The sequence below is a fragment of the Peromyscus californicus genome, unplaced genomic scaffold (assembly GCF_007827085.1).
Source record: "Peromyscus californicus insignis strain IS unplaced genomic scaffold, ASM782708v3 Scaffold_24__1_contigs__length_46423439, whole genome shotgun sequence".
NCBI lineage: Eukaryota > Metazoa > Chordata > Mammalia > Rodentia > Cricetidae > Peromyscus > Peromyscus californicus.
In genome coordinates, this window is record NW_026294535.1 from 28,065,461 (window position 1) to 28,086,967 (window position 21,507).

The 21,507-nt window shown below is 47.1% G+C and overlaps 1 protein-coding gene across 2 annotated transcripts in view; it reads left to right on the forward strand.

Moving 5' to 3' along the window:
* Nucleotides 1-21,184, forward strand: part of E2f7 (E2F transcription factor 7) — a 42,280-nt gene extending 21,096 nt beyond the window's left edge. The window contains exons 6-14 of one of the 2 annotated variants that reach the window (XM_052753312.1): nucleotides 196-354; nucleotides 741-764; nucleotides 1,699-1,833; nucleotides 10,720-10,905; nucleotides 11,446-11,515; nucleotides 12,442-12,919; nucleotides 14,730-14,994; nucleotides 16,817-17,241; nucleotides 18,574-21,184. In XM_052753312.1, the coding sequence (XP_052609272.1) occupies nucleotides 196-354; nucleotides 741-764; nucleotides 1,699-1,833; nucleotides 10,720-10,905; nucleotides 11,446-11,515; nucleotides 12,442-12,919; nucleotides 14,730-14,994; nucleotides 16,817-17,241; nucleotides 18,574-18,744 (1,913 nt within the window). In that variant the 3' untranslated portion in view covers nucleotides 18,745-21,184. The remainder of the gene's footprint in view (nucleotides 1-195; nucleotides 355-740; nucleotides 765-1,698; nucleotides 1,834-10,719; nucleotides 10,906-11,445; nucleotides 11,516-12,441; nucleotides 12,920-14,729; nucleotides 14,995-16,816; nucleotides 17,242-18,573) is intronic. The other variant, XM_052753313.1, reaches the window with a different exon arrangement.
* Nucleotides 21,185-21,507: the final 323 nt, after the last annotated feature.

Here is a 21,507-nt window from a genome sequence, read left to right on the forward strand (position 1 = left end):
TTACGAGATGCAGGAAAATCCTTCCAATTTCTTTACGGGCTTGCTTTTGTGATGTGTTTCCAGTAGGCTTCTGCCTGTGACCGGATGATCCTCCCATACGCTGGTGGCGTGAGGTAGCTCTGGAGAATGGGTAGCAAAGTCTTTCTTGTGGTAAATCCGCATTTTGATGATTTTTATTTTCTTTCCCTTTTTTAGCATCTGCCAACAGTCGGAAAGATAAATCTCTAAGAATTATGAGCCAGAAGTTTGTCATGCTCTTCCTCGTCTCCAAAACCAAGATTGTTACCCTGGACGTGGCTGCCAAAATCCTCATAGAAGAAAGCCAAGACACCCCAGACCACAGTAAATTCAAAAGTAAGACTTTTCACCTAACCCATGTGTCAGCACAGAAGGGGAGGCTCGCGGACGCCGCTTCCTGCCTCAGAAATAAATATATCCAGAGAGGGTTTTCACTGATGGTGGTAGTTTTGGAGAAATGTATTCCTTGTGCTCATAAGAGCCCTCCATGCTATAAGCGGTCAGTCAGTTAATAGAACCCCCACCAAGTCCACGTCAGAAGCCTTTTCCTCCCCTGTCACAGTGGACAGGGCGAGGCGGCAGAACGCTCCCCGAGAGCCCAGGCCCGGGAGGGTGTGATCGGTTTGCATTTCTCTTTGGTGATGCTACATCCTAGACAGAATGCCTGAGTCTTCTCTCCCCTTCTCTCCCCATCCCCCCCGCCCCTGCCTACTTCCCTGAAGGGTGGAGATGGAAGTTTTCTACAGGTAAGAACCCGAGGAATGGCCAGGGTTGGGGGCTGGGGTGGAGGGGCAGGGCTGCTCGGAAGGGAGAGAGTCTCTGGGTGCCACACCCTTGGACCTGCCTATTCCTCTGAGCTCAGCTGCAGGGTCTGTGCCCTGGTAAGGAGCCACGAGCTCATCATTCTCGAGTTGCATTTTGTTTTTTGCTGGAGTAATAGCCGCACTCTGGGGGAAATGGTTAAGATAAGTCCCATCCCCGGCAGTGGCCCTGACATCAAGTGGACGTCTGACCCCTTTCTTCAGTCCTTGAATAAAAAAGCAGGCAGGCCATCCTGTCCTGCTTTTTAACACGCCATCTGAGTTCCCCTCCCTTTCACACATGCATTTTTCCAAAGTGCATTCCGATGCACGCCACACCCGTCACAAGGCTTCTCAGCCTTGTCCAGGGTTCTGGGTGAGCGGCTGCTCTTTTTCAAAACTGTACCTCGTGACCTTGAATCTTCAGCGTCCTGTGGATTCAGGAGTGTGGCATCACAGGCACCCTAGGGGATCCCTGTCATTTTCACAGGCCAGCTGCCTGTGAGGCAGGTGCCACCACCTCTTGCTGGGAGACACGCAGGGCCAGCTTTCGTTGGCCACATACCAGGGTTATATTCACTAAGCCTTTCATCACAGCCTGTCTCCCCTGGTATTTTTGCCATCGTGGAGCTCGCTGCCCATCAGCAGAGGACTAAGTTGTGGGAGGGGAAGGACACATTGCCTTCCCCTAATACTTGTGCGTCTGCAGATGCTGCGGGTACACAGATCTCCGGCGATACCGCGACAGGGCCAGCAGCCTCACACCACCTGTCCTCTGGAGGTTTCTGTGGTAGCCAAGGAATGTACCCTGCCTGTCCTATAAACTAAAATGCAATGGCATGACACGCGGCATGACCACGGCTGTGTTTTATATCCTCAGCAAAGGTACGGCGGCTCTATGACATAGCCAATGTTCTGACCAGCTTGGCTCTGATAAAGAAAGTCCACGTCACCGAAGAGCGAGGCCGGAAACCAGCCTTCAAGTGGATCGGGCCCGTGGACTTCAGCGCCATCGGTAAGGAGAGATGGTTCTGCCGGTGGGGGGGGCCCTGCTGTAGAATGCTCTAATTATGCATCCAGCCAGCAAAATTGACCTTTTCCCCTTCTCTTGGAACAAGGATGACTAGCCAGAAAACGGGGGTGCTGGTCACCTCATGCACATCAGGAAGGAAAATTCTAGAAGACCATGGGTTTACATAACTGTTGGAGCAGACTTATTTGTGAATTTATATTTTATTCTGGAACTTTTTTCTGAAAAGTTTAGGACTAAAAATTTTAAGTGACGCTTCTGAACTTGGGTTGTTTCTACATCAGCAAAATAAACCATTTTTTTTTTTCAGGGAAATCCCACATAACATTTAAAAACTACAATCTGTTACTCACAAAGCTGGCGTGATATGAGGTGGCTTCTAAATCTCGTGGGGACATATTGAATACCTTGTATGTCATTTAGATAAAAGGTTAAACATACCGTGATTTTGCTATACCATAATCAAAGGTGTCACCTTGCGCTTATTTCACGGTTAACACACGTGCAGTCAGAGACTGAGTCTTCTGTGCAAGGGACTCTACATGCAGCCGAGCTGCCTGAGCACCAGCCATTAAAATAATTTTTAAATTACCCTTTTGGTGTTGGTGTAGTGGCACAAATTATAAAAGATACCGCTCTCTGCCTCCCTGGTAACATACTAAGATCTAGATAAAAACCCCTTAAAATCAAATGTAACTACTTCAACCCAGCAAGTGTTTACTGAGTGTAGACTGCAGACCATTTACTATACTTTATGCCAGAAGAGATTTAAGCTGTGGGGGGCAGTCCCTGCCTACATGAAATAAAAGACTTCATGGGGTTTTGGGGGTTTTTTTTGCTTCTATACCTTTGGCTTCTCTTTACCTGTGAAGGCTTCTCCTTGTCAGCGTCAAGAATAGTCAGTCGTGCCTTGCTTAGTGATAGGCATGTATTCTGAGATATACGCCATTAAGATTTAGTTCATCGTTATGTGACTGTGACAGAGTCTTCCTACACAAAGACAACCAGAAGGTCGCTTGATAATAGAATTGTATGGCAGCAGTGTTACATAATCGCTACACCTGACCCAGGCATCCTTCTGTGACATATGAATATGTTGTCTCGGGCTTCGATATCTGGTTCAAGTACCAACCCCATGATGTTTTCCCTGGTCACTTAAAGAGTGTCTCCTCTGAGCAGCTGCAATTTGTAAAATGGTATCATGGGATGATAACCCTTGCCCTACACATCCAAGGGGTGTCTCATCTGGGCAGCTGCAATTTGGAAAATGATATCATGGGATGATAACCCTTGCCCTACACATCCAAGGGCAGATCCGTCTTTTTGTGTCACTCCCTGTCACTGGCTAATGACCTGTCAGTGGTGTAAAATTAGCACTGGTTTGGAAGTTAGAAAGTAATCAAGTTCTAGACAGGGTAGTACTGGCTCTGTTGGAATTCAGATGATACAAGTTAAGACCTGGTGGATTCAGTGTCGGAATATTTGAAGAATAGCGCATTTAGGAATGAATCTAGTCCATGTCTGGGAGATTAGCCATCCTGGTTGAAGTGGAGAGTGTAGGGTAGAAAATGAGGTAAAAAATAATAAGCTGGGAACACACTTTTGGACGGCCTCTAAAGTTGAGCCAAGATATTCAGACTGGCTGTAACAGGTAACTAGGATCCTCTAAACAGAGAGATTACAGGAGAAGAGTGACTCCGGGGTGGCGAGGCCATTGAACATATCCATCAGCAGAGACACGGGCTTCTGTGGAGAAGCCACGGAGTTCAGATTCATGCACAGCTGCTAGAACTCTGTTCCGGTGCAGAAGGATGACTTGGAGTCAGGTCAGGAATTGCAAATTCAATGTTCTCTACCTGTCAGCAGCCTATATTATTTCTTCCGTGTTCTCCAGGTCCGTTACTGATACTGTCACCAATCCAGGCGCCGTGTTTAGAACATCTTCGATTTGCTCTCGGCCCCTTAAGGGTCTCGAATTTCAGCTTCTTAACTGTCTCCCTCTCCTTTCTCACTGGCACAGCGGTTGATTATGTGTGGGTGTTTTCTTTTTAATTTTATTGGCGTATCACTGGGATGCAATAAATAGCGCAGTTGCAACTTGATGGGTTTTGTATGCATAACCTGGGTTGAATAATCACTGTAGTGAGGATAACTTCTTCCTAAGTGTCCCGTCCTTCATTTCCTCCCTGCTGGCTCATCCATCCCTAGATGACTGTCACTCAGCGTCAGCCAGCCTAGATCTGTGTGCGTAATTCCAGAACTAGAAGTGAATTATATAAGGTTGACCTTCATTATTCACGGATCTTATATTTGTGAATCCGAGCACCCACTAGAAATTATTTATTTATGACTCTAAAATGAGTACTCACGGTATTTTTAGTCATTTGCATACGTGGAAAACAGCCACAAGGAGAAAGGAGAAAAATTGAGTCTCCCCAGCGGACGCGTTCCTAGGTGTGGCTTCTGGTCTCAGTTCCACCGTCTGGGGTGTCGTGTGTTTACACGTCTCTACTTAAAGAATCAAAAGGAGGAAAAGCGGAGGCAGCCACCTCCCTGGAGTGCAGTGGGGTCAGCTGTGTAGCGGGGCACAGACGGAGATCACAGTAGACTTATGAAGGTGCACGTTGAAATGCACAGCATGTGCGGCCAGTCTCCAAATCAACTCTAAATCAAGGGAGCATGACCAGGAGGACCCAACCGTCCCCACTCATGCCACAGGCACCTGAAACGTGTTGGTAGAAAAGGCAGCAGCCCTCACAGATCCTAAGAAAGAGCCCGTCCATCTTGGAATTCAGTTCACCCAGCCAGGAAACTTCCCAGGTGGTTCAGGCAGCTCAGCCTTGTGAACCGGCCTGGTAGCCCTCATCACAGGAAGCTCCCGGGCAACCCACCCTGAGCAGCTCAGTTTAGAGGGCTCTGCGAAACAGGTGTCTCTTTCTGCCTTCTTATTGAATCCAGAATCACCGCACAGCTGGGTCAGCCCACCGCTAGCTACAGGAAGCAACCCAGGAACCAGCTAGTGGCCCTCAGTGTCACAGACCCATTAAGCCTCTGGGAAGCTTGACCTCCCTTCAGAGCCCCCAAACCCCGGAAAGAGTAGCCCATTCCTTCATGACTTTTAAAAGCAGCCACCCAACCTTCCCTAAGTTGGTCCAGTCCATTGAGACTTCCGGAAAACAGTTCTGTGGCCCTCCTCTGGCCCCAAGTAGCAACTGAACAAACTGTTCTAAATTTCCTCCCAAAGAAGTTCTAAGAAGCAGACAGGACCCCACCTACTCATGTTCAGGCCAGGAAACAACGAGAAAGCTGGCCCTGAGCAGATTGGTTTCCAGAAGGCCCGTGAATTCACCCATACAGCCCTCAGACTTTCACACGAGTACTGTGTGCACTCCACCCATGTGCAGTGCTCAGATACCAGCAGGCATGTTTTTCCTGAGCATGACGCTCTCCTACACCCATCGGGACTCATGGGGACAGCGTTACCTCGACAACGGAACAGACGAGCACCCTACATCCAGACATACACTGCAGAGCAGCCAACACACAAGTCCCAGCTGGTGGTGTGTTCTCATGTGCTCTGCGTCATGAGCCTCTGAGACACCCACCTATGTCGAAGATGTTGATTACAAGTGAAGAAGTTCCATGACCACCGCCCTAAAACATCGATGTTGAACCTAAGCCAAGCAGCCTGTCCGTACACCGCCATTGGACGTATTGCCAGGACATCCAAGACAACACACAAGAAGCATGTTTAAAAATGTAATGGAGCCGGTGGTGGCGCACGCCTTTAATCCCAGCACTGGAGAGCCAGAGCCAGGCGGATCTCTGTGAGTTCGAGTCCAGCCTGGTCTACAGAGTGAGTTCCAGGAAAGGCGCAAAGCTACACAGAGAAACCCTGTCTCGAAAAACCAAAAAAAAAAAAAAAAAAAAAGTAATGGAGCCAAAAGTACTAATTCCAACAACGGACTCCAAATAAAAGGAGCTGACAGAATTCAAAAGTATAACTCCAAGAAATGTAATCATCTATGAAAGTTTATAGATGATTCATGTGTGAATAAGAAACTGAGCAAGACTTTGGAGATCAAGTGAAAACCAACCAAGTAACTATTAAAAAAAAAAAAAGTCAAGAGGCTGAGCAGCAGAATAGATTACACAGAAAGAATTCTGAAGTTGACATTCTTTGAACAGAACAGGTTAAAAACAAAGGAAAAAGAAGAAGAAGAAAACTCAGCCATAAGTAAGCAAGCGTTGTTATGATGGTATTCTGGAAAGCGAGGGACGAGAAACAGCCCGAGAAACAAACATTGGTCCGCAAATCTTGGGAACGATACAGAAATCTAGTCTCAAGACGTACTCGGGCGCGCGCACACGCGCACAGTCTAAGAGACCAGACCACAGGAACACCTCGCTGAGGTGTGTCCTTATCAGACTCAAAAGCACAAGACCCAAGTGGCCAGCGGCATTCCCATTCCTCCAGCAGACCCCTCAGCCAGAGCCTAACACCAGGAGAGGATGAGATGGGATATTCAGAACACCAAAAGAGAAAGTGGACGGATGGCTCAGTGAGTGGCGAACCAAACCACTGTGAGAACCATTCAGGGTACCAACACCTCCGTAACTAGCCCCTCAAATGCCTTTAACTCCAGCTCCAAGGGATTCGGATGCTTCTGGCATCTGCTCACAGGTGCGCTCACCTACACACATGTGGACGACTAACCACATATATAATTTGTTAATTCTAAAAGGAAAAAAAAATGTTAATTCTACATTTAAAAAAAAAAAATGAGAAGTCTATTTCCAGGAAAGTAATCCTTGAGAAATAAGGCAGAAATTTTTTTCTAAGACAAGCAAAAACTGATTCAATTCGTCCCCACCAGACCAGCTTTATAGACTCGTAAGAAATTCCTCAGACGCGTGAGAAGGCTCAGCAGGTAAAGGCATTTGCTGCGAAGCCTGATGATTTGTGTCCGAGCCCCAGAACCCAGAGAACCCAAGCAGAAAGAGAGACCAACATCCCCAAGCTGTTCTCCGACCTCCACACGCATTCTGTGCACGAGCGTGCACGTGCGCGTGCACATGCGCACGCGCGCGCACACACACACACACACACACACACACACACACACACACAAATAACTGCAACATCAATGCAGTAACTTTTAAATGCCTAAAGTAGTCTTAACACTAGAAGCAGAAGGATAAGTATCGTGTGACTATAAAACATTCCAGCAGAGCAGTTTTACAAAAGAGAAAGAATCCAACTTTATTGATGTAGAAAACCAAACCTCAAAGAGAGGAAGATGCTCAGAAAACAATGACCAAAATGATTAGTATGAATTATTTATGATGACAGGGAATGAACACAGATCCCCATCCCCATCCCCTCCCTCCCCCGCCTCAGTTAAAAGATAAAGCCTGCTGAATGGATATGCTGACACAGTGGTAAGCTGTCTACGTAACAAAGGAATAGCAAAAATATACCATGCAGATGGAAACTTAAACACTACTCTCTTGAGCAACCATTGAGTCAATGAAAAGGTCAAAGGGGACATTTAAATTAAAAATAAATAAATAAATGGAAATTAAACACAACATGGAAACCTGTAGGATAGAGCAGGAGTACTAAGGAAGTTTGTAGCAATTAAGCACCTAGTAAGCATTTAACAAAAACGGGTTTCAAACAAAGAACTTAATGATTCAAGTGAACTCTAGAAAAGAGCTGAACAGTAGTAGAAATTTTAACTACCATCTTAAATCTTTGACTGTTCTTGCTTGGCACAGTGTTGCAAGTCTTAAGACCATCAGGACAAAGACATAAGTAGGAAAGGAATGAATAGTCAAATTATCGGTTTCCAAACAGCATGACTTTATGTAGAGAAAAACGTAGACACCATGCAAAACCTGATAGAAGCAACAAGTGGGTTCAGAGAGATTGCAGGATACAGGCCAACATACAAAAATTAGTTATGTTTGCTTAACAAGAAAGAAATCAAGAAATTGGGGGGTTTTTTTGCAACAAAATAAAATGCCTACAAGCAAATTTAACAAAAGGGTGGAAGTATCCACAACAGAAACTGCAAACCTGGTGAGAGGCGTTGAATACATCTCAGACTTTTGTGGAATTGGGTGTGCCTTTAATCCCAGCACTCGGGAGGCAGAGCCAGGTGGATCTCTGTGAGTTCGAGGCCAGCCTGGTCTACAGAGCAAGATCCAGGACAGCAGTCAAGACTACATAGAGACCAAAAACAAAATGGGGAAAACAAACAAACAAACAAACAAACAACCGCAAAGAGCTAAAGCAATTCTGAGCCAGAAACAGTAAACCAGAAGCATTACAATACTTGATACTGGCAAAGATGTAAACCAACTGATTTTTGACGAAAGTAACAAGAGCGCCCATTGAAGAAAGTCTCTTCCATAAATGATGATAAGAAAATGATAACATTTTCATAAGAAACTGGAGCCCCATATTACTAAAAAAAAATAAAATAAAAACAAATATACGGTCACTTGAGGACATGAATCTGGACAAGATTTTTTTTTAATCCAATCTCAAAAGCATAGTCAACAGATGCCATTGGAAAATAAGATTCTATCAAACTGAAAAGCCAAGGAAGCAACCGTGAAGAAATCATTCCACAGAACGGGAGGAGATGGTTATAAACTATCTGACAAGGAAGTGATTTTCAAAGTAGAAAACGAATTCATATAACTCCACAGGAAGGTGGGGGGTGGGTAAAAATGGTTACACAAACTGAATGGCCATTTCTCAAGAGAATAAACTCCAAATGCCCACCAAGCAGGAGAAAACGCTCCAAGTCCCTGGTCACAAGGGAAATGGACATCAAAACGAATCCCCGGGGAAATGTCTGGCTCCAGCTAAATGACTGTTATCAAACAGACCGAACACGGCACACTTTGGATACGGAGGAAGGGGAAGCCATGTCGTTGCTAGGATTGCAAAGCGGTAGAGCAGCTCCGTAGTGTTAGCAACAGTGGCGAACAGTGTGGAGGTTCCTCAGAAATGAGAGCTGAAGCTGCGGTCTGATCTGGCCGTCACACTGGTAGCCAAGGGAGCTGGGATTGGTGTGCGTCGAGAGGGTGTCTGCCCTCTCAATGGTTTTTGCGGCACGACTCACAATACCGAGATGTGGGATCAACTGAAGTATCTATCCATGAGCAGATGAATAGAGAAAATGTAGCCTATGTGAACAGAAGGCTAGACCATTTTCCCACTGCTGAGGCCGAGATAGCATTGGTTGTTTTAGTGCTCTCTACGATGCCCCTGCAGTGATGTTTTCCTCCTCTTGTGCTGGCTTGTGTGAGCTGCAGAAACCCCACCCCCTCACACCCCCACCCCCACCCCGCGGTGCTTTCCCTGACCTCCAATAGTGTTCTCATACTGCAGCGCGCTCTGGGGAGCCCTTTGCAGGCCCCCAGCTTTCTGTCTGTCCGTTGTCCCCTCCAGTATTCTGCCTTGGGAACTCCAGCTGCCACTGTGAGTTCTCCCAGCTGTCCCCTCAGCTTGGGGAGACTATCAGGTTCCTGCACCCCCACCTAGAAACATCTCCTGGCAGTGATTTAGGACGGCCGAAGCTTGCTTAAGTTCATTTCTACTCTAAGGGGTGGGGTTACTGTCTTCCCAGATCTGATGCCTGGCGTCCTAAGAGCCACAGGCGTACCCATTTCTGCTCAGTGTTTTATTTGATTCAGGAGAGCGGGCAAATATGGTCCCTGGGACTGGCCTGACCTATTTTTCCTTCTTTTTGTTTTATACTTCTGATTTTATTTTTTAAAGGACCATATATTGGGCTTTTGTTACAGGAACGTGAAAGCCATTATTTTTCGTTCAGTTTCAAAATTGCCTTTAGGTCAGAGTGCATTTTCTAAAAGTCTAGGTGGGCTTTTCAGCATGTCAAACCAGATTTATAATTAAAATCTGTATACTTTGAGCTTTTAAGACATAAGCACAAATAAACAAGGCAGGAACGATGTCTGGACCCTGGGGATGGCTGCCTGAGTACAGCGATTTCCATCTTGAATTTATACTGACACCTGGAAGCATAAATGGTCTTCAGGGCCCACCTTTCCATTTCTAATTCTCACCGTTCATCAGCACGTCAGCCCTGACGAATGCTGACCTTGTTCCTTTGGTCACGTGGTAACCACGCCTCTGCCTGTGCAAGAAAGAAAGAATAGAGCAGAGTAGGAAATTGAGATTCTCCTCTGCATTGCCCTGGAGCTTTGGAGTGAGAGGCTCATCTCGATTCATCTTGAAAGTGAACCTCAAAATACGCATGCGGAGCTGAACTTGGGCAGGTTTCCTTTCCCGTCGGGCCCTAACCCAGCATTAACATGTCGGGCCTGTTCTAATTCGGGTTGAAGAACATCTTGCTCCACTTTGGTTGCATGCAGTTGGGATAATTTTAGGCTACATATGGGTTCATTCTCACTTTATAGTTAGCCATTTTTCTTTTTCCAGGACGTGGAAAGAAATTGGGGTTTGAGATAGCTCATAAAATTCTTTTGATTGTGTTAGTTTTTTTTTTTTAATAGTAATAGGGTAACTCCATTTCAGTAATAAGTTCAAAGCTGCCTCTTTTGTTTATTATTTATTTTTATTTCGTGTGCATTGGTGTTTTGCCTGTATGTATGTCTGTGTGGGGGTGTCGGATTCCCCTGGAACTGGGGACAGACAGTTGTGAGCTGCCATGGGGGGGCGGGGGAATTGAACCTGAGTTCTCCGGAAGAGCAGCCAGTGCTCTTAACCACTGAGCCACCTCTCCAGCCCCTCAAAACCAGCTCTTAAAATGATGAAAATCGCCCCAGACTGTGGCTGGGTCACAGCACTTGCCGTCCTGTCCTCTCTAGACGAAGAACTGTTGGATGTCTCGGCATCTGTCTTACCGGAATGGAAGAAAGAAACATATGGCCAGATCCGAGTGTGTGCCAAGCAGCGGCTGGCTCGCCACGGTTCCTTCAACGCGGTTCAGACATCCGAGAAGATCGAGAGGAAAGCGAGCTCAGAGCCCAGCAGCCCACGGGGAGGAAAACAAGGTACCCGGCCGTGCTCAGCCTTCGGAGTCCGTCAGTTGCCGTGGCATAGCAGTAGCCTTGGGGATAGGCAGGCCTTTTCAAATGATCTCTCTAGACCGTGCCGTTTTTTTTTTTTCAACAGCCAACTTTTCACTTGCCTGAAGTCAGGCAATTATTGGCTGCAAGAGATGCTGACTTCACAGAGTGTGAGCATAGCCCCACGCCTGAAATTGATCCAGTCGGCCCTGATCAATTTGGCTTGCTACGCTTGGCCACGTTGATATATCGCAGAAATTTACGACTTGGGAAACAACACTTGTTTCGCTTTCTCAATTATTCTTAATGAGACCTGAAATCATCATTAGTAGCCAGCTTCTGGAAATGGCCCTTTCTGAAACAAAAACCAGAACAGATTTGAAGTAGTCTTCACAATCCCTAAGCTTTGAGGAGCAGTCTTTCTCTCGTGTGTGTGTGTGTGTGTGTGTGTGTGTGTGTGTGTGTGTGTGTGTCTGTACATGGAAGGCCCCGACTGCATTTGTTAACCTTCACGTTCCCTTTTAGGATCAGCCTATTCCCTAGAAATTGGAAGTCTGGCAGCCATCTACAGACAGAAAGTGGAAGATAATCCACAGTAAGTGGTCTTTAAGAACCCAGGGGTCAGGTCGTGATGCTGTTCCTGGCGGAGATGGAGAGGTTGACGGCAATGGCTAGCGGACGTATTAATGGTTGATAGATTCACTGTGGCCTGTTGACTCTGAGAGCCCAGTTTCTTGCTTAGGGAGGCCGTGGTTGGGAAGAAATACTCATCTGCTGGCAGCAGAAATCCATACCCTCTACTTCCCAGAGGTTAACCTAGTCCCAAACATAAACTGAACACATTCACTATTGAATATATGGATTTTTTTTTATATAGACGGCCCAAACTTAAAATCTCATCATGGGGCTTAATTTTACATGAAGACTGCCTAAGCATTCTTTATTATATTAGTACTGAGCAAATTGAGAGAATTAACCAAGTACCAACCCAGTAGGTAAGGTTACCTCCTCACTACCCACTTTCTTTCACATTGAATTCTAGGTAAACGGGACTAAAGCTTTCCTTTACATTAGCCTGGCTCAGACTCCCCTCTAGCCATGCTCTCTCCCAGTAAGTCAGCGAACGGACTTGTGATGAGGCCCAGCTTCACCTCTTTAGAACTCTAGTGGGTGGATTAACTCTGAGCTTGGCTTGGGTTCTCCTCATCAGTAAATGGGAATAAAAATGGCTATGACTATAATATTTTACCAAAGTGTCTGTCGAGGGCCACGTGCTCGATACTCCGTAACCGTTAGCTGTGGGAGAACCAGTGTCAGCCAGCGGTCTCCAAAGACCCCCGACAGCTCTTCCCACACCGGCACCTCACATCATCCCCCAGCCACCCAGCAAGAGTTACTTGGTCTGTCCCTGTGTGACCAGGGAGGACATTTGAACGCCGTCTGAGCCGTCTTGCCTTGCTTCTGACTTGAAAAGCAGAGGATCGGTGGCTTGATGGTACTCATCGTTTCTTTTTGTTTCAGCGGGGAAGAAGCCTTGGCCAGTAAGAGAGTGGTGCCTCCAGCGAGCACCTTGGACCCTGCCCGCCCCGCTGACGCAGAATACCGCGTCAAGCCTTTAGCCCGCCCGGTCTTTTCCGTCGCTCAGACAGATCTGCAGGCTTTCTCCACGCAGAACGGTCTACACGGACAAGCGGGCGGCCCCCTTCCTTCCGCAGCCTCTGATGCGGACAGCCTGAAGCCGGCTCTGCTGGCCGGCCAGCCCCTGGTGTACCTGCCCTCCTCCCTGTTCATGCTGTGTGGGAGCCTGCAGGAGGGACTGTCCCCAGGGTCAAGAGCCGAGGAGGATGGTGGCGCAGAAGTCCCAGCTGACCTGTCGCTGGCACCCTCGGCTCAGAAGCGCCTGTGTGAGGAGAGGAGCCCCCGAGAAGAGGATGCGCCCGCCCTGAAAAGACAGAGTCAGGAATTTGAAGACAGCCCCTTATCCCTAGTCATGCCCAAGGTAAGGAAGGAAGTGTGGGTAAACGTGCCCGGTGCCATCTCATCGGCTCCGAGCTTAATGAAGACAGATGCTCTCCTCAGGCAGTAGACTCTGGACTAGAAGTATATGTCATGCGGTCCTCATATTTAACGAAGTGCTAGACTGACTTTGCCAAAAAGCATAAAATAATACTTTAAGAAGGGTGACTTTTATTTTAACAAAATAAAAAAGTCACCCTTCTTATAAAATGCCCAAAAAAAAAGTATACAGAAGGAAAAAAAAGCTTGCCCGTTAGTAGAGAGCAATAATCATAATCATTGTTAGCATGTTTGGATATTTCTTCCCAGTGGTTTTTTGTTTTGTTTTGTTTTGTTTTTAATGAACTTAAAAAAAAAAAAAAAAAAAAAAAAAACAAGTTTGGGATCAGGACAGTCTTCATTTGGGCTCTGGAAACAGTGGAGTACCCGAGTCAGGGATGTGAATGCCTCTGGAAGGCCGGGACTGGGCTGGGTCAGCGCTGTGCACTGCCCAGTGGTCCTGGTCCCTTAGCTACGGAATGAAAAAGACAGAGATAAGCTGTCTACATTCCCCCATGTAATAGCCAAGGCAAAGTTAATGAGGTATAACCAGTAAGAAAGAGAGGACCAGAGCGCGTTTGCAGTGGGTCGGCTGGGCACGCTGCATGGAAATTACTCCATTAAGAAGAGCCTTTCCCTTCTCTTCTAGTTTTATGTATAGCCCAGCATTGCAGATTAGAAGTGTAAGGAGGGGGTGGAGTTGATAAGGGTGGAAGGGAGATATTAACAGGTAGAGGAGAGGGTAACTGTGTGAAATTGTCCAAGAACTAACTTAGTAAAAAGTAAATCAAATTTTTATTTAAAAACTAAAGGAGAAAAACAAAAACAAAAACGTGTAAAACTGACATGTCTTAGACAACCAAGGCAGCTCTGGGCCAGCCCACGTATCTTTTTTTTTTTCCTATTTTTCTTTATTAAGAAATTTTCTACACACTCCACATACTATCCACAGATCCCTCTCCTCCCTCCTACCTCCCCAGCCCTCTTTCCCAAGCTACCCACGTCCCCACATCCCCCAAATCGAGGTCTCCCATGGGGAGTCAGCAGAGCCCAGCACATTGAGCCTAGGCAGGTCCAAGCCCCTTCCCACTGCACCAAGGCTGTGCAAGTGTCACACCATAGGCACCAGATTCCAGAAGCCTGCCCATAGACCAGAGACAGATCCCGATCCCCCTGCCTGGGTGCCCCACAAACAGTTCGAGCCAAACAAGCGTCTTCCGTATCCAGAGCAGCCCCCGTGTCTTAACAGCCCCTAAAACAGTGGTCCTCGATCTTCCTGATGCCGTGACTCTTTAATAACCCAACCATAAAATTATTTTCACTGCTACTTCATAACTGTAATTTTGCTACAGTTACAGGTTGTAAAGTAAGTATCGGGTGTGCAGGTTGCATTGTCATTGTTAGATTGACCCATTGGCGGGTCGCGACCCACAGGTTGAGAACCACTGGCCTACAAGCACCACACTAACACTCCTTATATGTTTCCAGCACAGAAGCATTTCCTTCATAGGCTGAATGCCATGGCATTACAGTAATCTCTACCATATGTGTACACAGGAGTCATAAGCCTACACATACACATCCATTTCTATACTCTACCTCTAAATAGAATAAAAACAACTGAGCCATTAACCCAAGTGATACCCGGGCTGTTCGCTCATCTGTGTGCTAGATATTTTAAGAGAGCTCTTCCAAAACTGACTACTGGAATTCTGACTTGGCTCCTCTTGGCTTTCTGGTTTGGTTGTGCTTAGAGACCCTCAACTTCCACAGCCCTCGCCTCTCCTGTGACTACGGGCGATGGGAGAGCCACCCCCCTGGAAGACGCCTGTGTAAAGGGTCAGCTCCCTGCGGCTGCTGCAGAAGACGTTTCAGGCAGGGCTGTGGCCAACGGCTGCTTCCTGGCTTCTGAATGTGGAAACCTGCTGAGAAATCCAGACGCTGAAAAGTCTTCAAACGAAAAGGGGATCACCAAAGACTCCTCGATGCCGCAGTATCTGTATGTGCAGTCTCCAGCAGGTAAGGGCTTCCTCGTGGCGTTCCCACCAGGCACGGACATCTTTGCCTGTGACACTTGGCCAGAGGGAGCAGTAAATTGACGTGGTGCTGCACCTGTCTCGCTCCCAGCCTTCATAGACAAAGGGGAGACTCTTGTCCTCTGTTCAACAACTATAGGGGTAATCAGATACATTTGAAGGGTGTCACACCTTATTTGATGAAGAAACGCCCATCTAAAAGACAAGTTTGTTTGTTTTTAAGATGTATTTGTGTATACATCAGAAGGAATCTGATTCCATTACATGGTTGTAAGCCACCATGTGGTTGCTGGGAATTGAACTCAGGACCTCTGGAAGAGCAGTCAAGTGCTCTTAACCACTAAGCCATCATCTCTCTGGCCCCCAAGTTTATTTTTTGATTCAAGCAAATCTGGTGCTGGTTCAGAATCATAGTATGAGTGTGTCGGTGATTGTGCACAGCTAGCGTTCTGATTTCCAGTGTCGAGAAGTACCGAGTACATCATCGTGATCGCCAGTGCGAGGACTTGACATTTAACACCAGTTATTACCTGTGTCAACTTAAAACAAGTACTCAGATATTCTTATAAGACTAATAACAGCACCTACTCTGGAGTGCTGAGAAATCTGAACTGGATTTAAGAAGTCTAAGGTACCTAGAGTGAGTGCCAGCACTTACTAAGACGCAGTAGATCCTGTTGCTCTTTTGAATAAACTGAATTAGAGTGAAAAGCTATTAAGGTGTGCCCTATGTACATAAAGTTGTTCTTGATACAAAGATAATATATCAGTTACTTTTCTGTGTTAGAAGGCAACACTTGAGGACAAGTTAAGGAAAGGGAGTTTATTTTGGCTTCTGGTTTGGGAAGGCATGGCCAAAGAAACGCAGGATGGCCGGTTAAATGGTCCCCGTCCAACCCCTGCCCCCACTACCACCTCCCTGGCTCTGAGATTGCAAGTAGTCATGCCTGGCTTGGGGGGAGGGGTCTTGTTGTTTATTTGTTTACAGAGCTCAGATTCAGGACTTCTTGCTTGATTGCACAGCACTTTCTCAAGTGAACTATCTCTCCGGGCCCCATATCTGTACTTTTCAGTATTGCCAAAGTATTATTCACACACTTAGGATTTGTTGCTTGCGATCACTGAGGAAAATATGAATTTTTGGCTAGGAGTTCATATTAATAAAAATAGGGTTTTTCCCACCAAGATTCCATTTTCCCCTTCATTTTGGATTGGGTGCAGTTCCTACACAGACCCCTCAATGGGAGGTTGGGGAGATGGTTCAGTGAATAAAGCGCTTGCCGAGCCAGCATGAAGACTGAGTTCAAATCCCCAGAACCACAGAAAGCTAGGCACGGTGGTGCCTATCTCCATATTCCCTGCACTCCTGTGGAGAAATGGGAAACTGAGGCAGGAGAATCCCCAGAAGCCCTCAGGACAGCTAGCCTAGTCTGCGCGATAGTAAACGAGAGACCCTGCTTCAGAGTAGAAGGTGAGGACCCAGCACCCAAAGTTTTCCTCCTGTGACCACGCCTGCCTACATCCACACACGAATCCATGCATCCGCGGAGAAAGAAATAAAAAGAATTCTCCGCAGGCACTGGCCACAAGACCCTGTAGATAAAGGCTGACATGCGGTTGTGCGGCCTCTGTGAGGTAGCCGCGTCGCCGGATGAGCACAGCAAGGATGTTTGTTCCCCCTGGCCAGAGAGACGGTTCCGTCATTCATGGATGTGTTATGGACTCCTGGAGGAGCCACGGGGGCCGTGAACAGGAAGGGGATCTTGTGTTGTGATTTCCACTTTGTTCTCCTCCTGTCGTTTCAGGGTTGAATGCTTTCAACATGCTCCTGTCAGGCAGTCAAACCCCCCACGCTGTGGGGCCGTCCTCGGGCCCGCTGCCATCCTTCGGCGTGCCCTGCATGTTCCTGCCATCTCCAAGCTTGGCCCCCTTTCCGGTTCTCTACTCTCCCGCCATACCCGGGCCCCTGTCTTCGGCCCCTGGCACTCTCCCCAACCCCGGACCCATGAATTTCGGCTTGTCCACCCTGGGATCGACCGCTCACCTCCTCCTCAGCCCTGCGGCCGTGGTCAACCCGAAGTCGTCCAGCAGCATCCCTTCCTCAGACCCTCAGCTCCAGTGCCCGCCCTCCCTAAACCTGAGTCCAGGGGTGCCAGGCTCCCACGGTGTCGTCCACCCCGAGTCCCCCGGTTACATGAGACAGCCGGTATCGATGGTAAATGTAGAGCAGGTGAGGCCCGAGGCTCGGTCACTCCATGGTGGGGTGTGCTTGCATATACTTAGCTTTCTTCTCAGTCACTTGACTGATACAGAGGCGTTATATAAGGGCCTACCCGGTTTTCAGGTGTGAACCGTGTGTCATCTGCTTATTCCACAAAGCACTGGGCTCCAGGGCAAGGGACATCATGCTTTAAGACAAATCTTTTCAATCGTCACCCGACTTCCCAAGGGTAGACGAGACCTTCTTAGGCGTAGTTATAGGAGATCTCCACACTTGGACTCTTTCCCTTATCTGGCATTCGTCTCTTCAGGCTGTTTGAGGAGAGCATCCTAAATTTAAATATCCAGCTGTAAGACAGCTCAGTTCTCACTGAGAGACTTCTCAGTGCCAATCATTTCTTTTTTTTTTTTTTTTTTTGGTTTTTTTGAGACAGGGTTTCTCTGTGTAGCTTTGCGCCTTTTCCTGGATCTCGCTCTGTAGACCAGGCCGGCCTCGAACTCACAAAGATCCACCTGCCTCTGCCTCCTGAGGGCTGGCATTAAAGGCGTGCGCCACCACCGCCCGGCGCCAATCATTTCTTAAAACATGCCGCCGAGGCGCCTAGGTTACCCACAGTCAGCACTGTGTTCGTCTCTCAGATTCCTTTTGTGGTGAGTCAGTAAAAACCCATTCCATTCTTAGAGGACAGTGTTCAGAGTCACTAATTACCCTCAAGACACGTTATTCTGTGTGGCCCAAACTAGTCCAGCTTGAGTTTGCACAGGTCTCGTGCATGCTGTCACGGCATGTACATCTGCCCTGTCAGCAGACTGCTTTTTGATCACTGGTTATGAACCAGGCACTGATCTGGGCAGTGCAGATAGAGAATTAGCGGAATCATGCTCCCCCTTCCCTTTTAGGGCACATAGAGAGGATGACTGTTAGCAGAAGGGACCACAGACACACAGTGCGTTTGCTTTGCATCTTCTAAAGTACTCGACCAAGATTTTTCTCACTTAATTCTTCTAGTCCTGTGAAGTTGACATTCATCCCTGATGGGGATGCAGAAACTGAGGGACACAGAGGTGAAATCATTTGTCCAGTATCACACAGCTAAATGATGGCAGAGCCCTGGCCGTGGCTCTAGTCCTTGGCCACGTCTGAAACATTTTTTGGTAGACTGTGCTGCTCTGTATCTGAGATACTCACGCATTGCGCCAAGGGTTGGATGGGTGGGAAGCACAGAATGGGAAAGCAGAGCAGAGAAAGGGGACAGGCAACCTGGTGACCCCCAGCAGGACGAGATTCCCGTCTTGGAGCATGAAGCATCATTTCATCTCTGCTTTTGCTGTCTCTCTTCAGTCACCTGCACCAGCGACCCCCAAGAGCATCCACCGGAGACACCGGGAGACATTTTTCAAGACCCCTGGCAGCCTTGGAGACCCTGTCTTTAAGAAAAGAGAGAGGAGCCAATCACGAAACACTAGCTCAGCCCAGAGACGGCTAGAAATCTCCAACAGTGGGCCTGACTAACTTGATGCTCCCTCCAGCGGGTGGGGTAGCCGCCGCCGCACCCAAAGTTCCCTGTGTCCCAGACAATGTCCCGAGGGGAACACAGGCCGTCCCCGTCCTTAGCTTGTGTCTTTGCTCTCTGGCATCCACTGGTTCCGCTAACTTCCCAATATCATGAGTCACCCTATTTTCCTGAAAGTAATTATTGCTAATTACGCGTGTAATACCAGCTAGAGTCGGGGCCCTGCGTGTCCCAGCGGCAGTCCTGACTGACTGGTGTGGCCTGGTTCGAGAATCGTCTGAGTGCTGGAAGTCAGTCCTAACAGGCTGCTGGAGGCTTGTGGTTCTTCTGAAGTATTGGGTGGGGGCTGTCTAGCACTTAACCAGGGCAAGTGGTGGTGACGTGCATACCCGCCTGCCCTGAGTGAGTCTGTGGTGAGAACTTTCTCTGCAGCCTAAAGACGCTACTGCTTCCTCGGGCTCCAGGAAGGAAGCCACCTTCAGTTACAAATCCTACAGTATTATTTATTTTGTTCCTGAAGTAGGGGAGGGGACTTACTGCACAAAGTTTACGACATCGGTCTAACACGTATTTTTCAGGGTATCGCGACTTGAATGTTTAAGACTTTTTTTTTTTGGTATAAATTGCCCTGCACTTACTCTACAACTTATTAATAATGTGGATAAATGTATATGGACACGACAAATGTCAAGACCAAAGTAACTGTGAATGCCCCACCTAGCTATCAATGAACTGTGCTTGTCCCGTCCGTCCGTCCGTCTGGGGGCACGGGACCACAACCGAAGTCGAGGTGCCTTGCGACTGTTTCTCCCGTGAACAATGAGGTGGTACTGTTTGTTGAAAACAAAACAAAACCTACTGCGCTCCGCTTCCTTTGCATATAGATCAACGGCTGATTCTTTTACTTCCTTTTACTTAGCTTCCTCGTACTTGGAGGCAGAAAGGGGGAAATGGGCACATTCTGTCCATTCCTGAGAGTGTGCCTAAGCTCTGTGGTCCAGAAAAGGGACGGTGGGCACAGGGGTTGGTTGTTCTAACAGATGCAGTTCTGGAAACTGTCGAACGTCTCCCCTTGTGCGCCACGTCGCTTTGGGGTTCTCCGTGCTCTGCATTGATTCGTGTTTTTACCTCAATCTTGTCTCTGCAGAGAAAACCTCTTTCCCTTTTCCTACCTCCCTTTTCCTGTCTTCTTCCTGCGGCCTTTTTCTCATTAAACTTCCTAGATTTAGAGTCTTAATATAAGGCTACATTTCTTTGTATTTTTGTGCCCCATAAAATACCATATAAAAGAATAAAAAATATTAATTTAAGAGACTCTGGGAGTCTGATCAAAGTAGCTTTATATTAAGTACAGAACACCTTTATTTAGTCTTACTACCCCAGCAATCGCTTTTGAAAACTTGAAATGGGTGGCCAGATTTAACGCATTCGCTACTGATCAAATTTTTCATCAACACTAAGCTTCTAAAGTTGCAATAAGGCATTGTTCCCCTTTTTAAAAGTTTTTGTTTTTGTTTTTGTTTTTTCTTGAGTTAGGTAAAAATTGCATGGTGGTAGTGACTCTGAACCCACACTGCTGGTTCCTTTCTGGAACACGGAAAATCGCCTTTTCAGGAGTTTATCGGGCATGCAGCAAGCGAGCCTGTTGAAGGCGCTTACATTTAAAATCCACCGTGCTTATGAACTTCCACAAAGCATTTCAATAGAAACACAACCCTCTTTCCTTGCTCCTGGAAAACGTTCATTAATTTTAACTATATGCCGCCCTGTACTATCATCGTATTTTTTACTCTTGTTTGTGAATTGACCACATTAACCTCAGAGAATTTGTGATTCTTGAGAGGGTGCGAAGAAGCAATTTCATCGATGGGAAAACCGAGTCACTTCTGTCCCAGGGTCCCACATGGTGCGGCTTGGGACTCTTCCAGAAGACTGATGCCCTTTTGAAGCTGCACAGCTTGACCCGGGGCGGAAAAGCAGTGGCAATCCAGAGTCTGTCATAGTCTAATTGAGTGCAAGAAGAAGTAACTGTTAGTGACCCTGCGGAGGACATGCACTCTGAGTCGGCACCGAGGGGGGTGTGCCGCCTCAAACCTTGCTGTCCGGGGTTTGCAAAACCCTTGCATTCTGGTACAAGAGTTGGGGGTATAACTTTTATACTTGAACCTACCTACCAAGTTTACATTGCTCGATGTAAGGTGCTATTTCTGTATTTAAATAACTTCAGTGTAAAAGCTGCTTCCTGCTTCCCTAATTGCACTGCTAGGTTTCTTTGTAGATGTTAATTTTATTGCTGCTTACCGCTTTGTTTTCCAAGTCCTTTTGGCTCCCTCTCTCTTAGTGGCTATATTGTCTGTAGCCATCTAACTTGTAACTTTACTACATGTAAACCAATCTTTCCTTTTAGAAATATACTAAGCTTTATAAAGTAGCAACGAAAATAAAGGCATTTAGTAAGAAATGGTAGTGATATTACTTTTTAAAACATTCATTTCTTGTGTGTATGTGTGTGTGTGTTGGGGGTAGTATGCCATGGCACGCAGGTGGAGGCCAGGGGACAACTTGTAGGAGTCAGTTCTTCCCCTAAAATTGTGGGTCCTGGGAATCAAATCAAGTAGTTGGACTTAGTGGCAAGCACCTTTGCCTGCTAAGTCATCTCACGGGCCCTGTATATTTCCTGGTGGGTTTTCTCTGCTACTGTTTATTGTAAAAACGTTAACAGTGGCTACAACAGCTACGTCGATGCCTCCTGTGACTCTCGC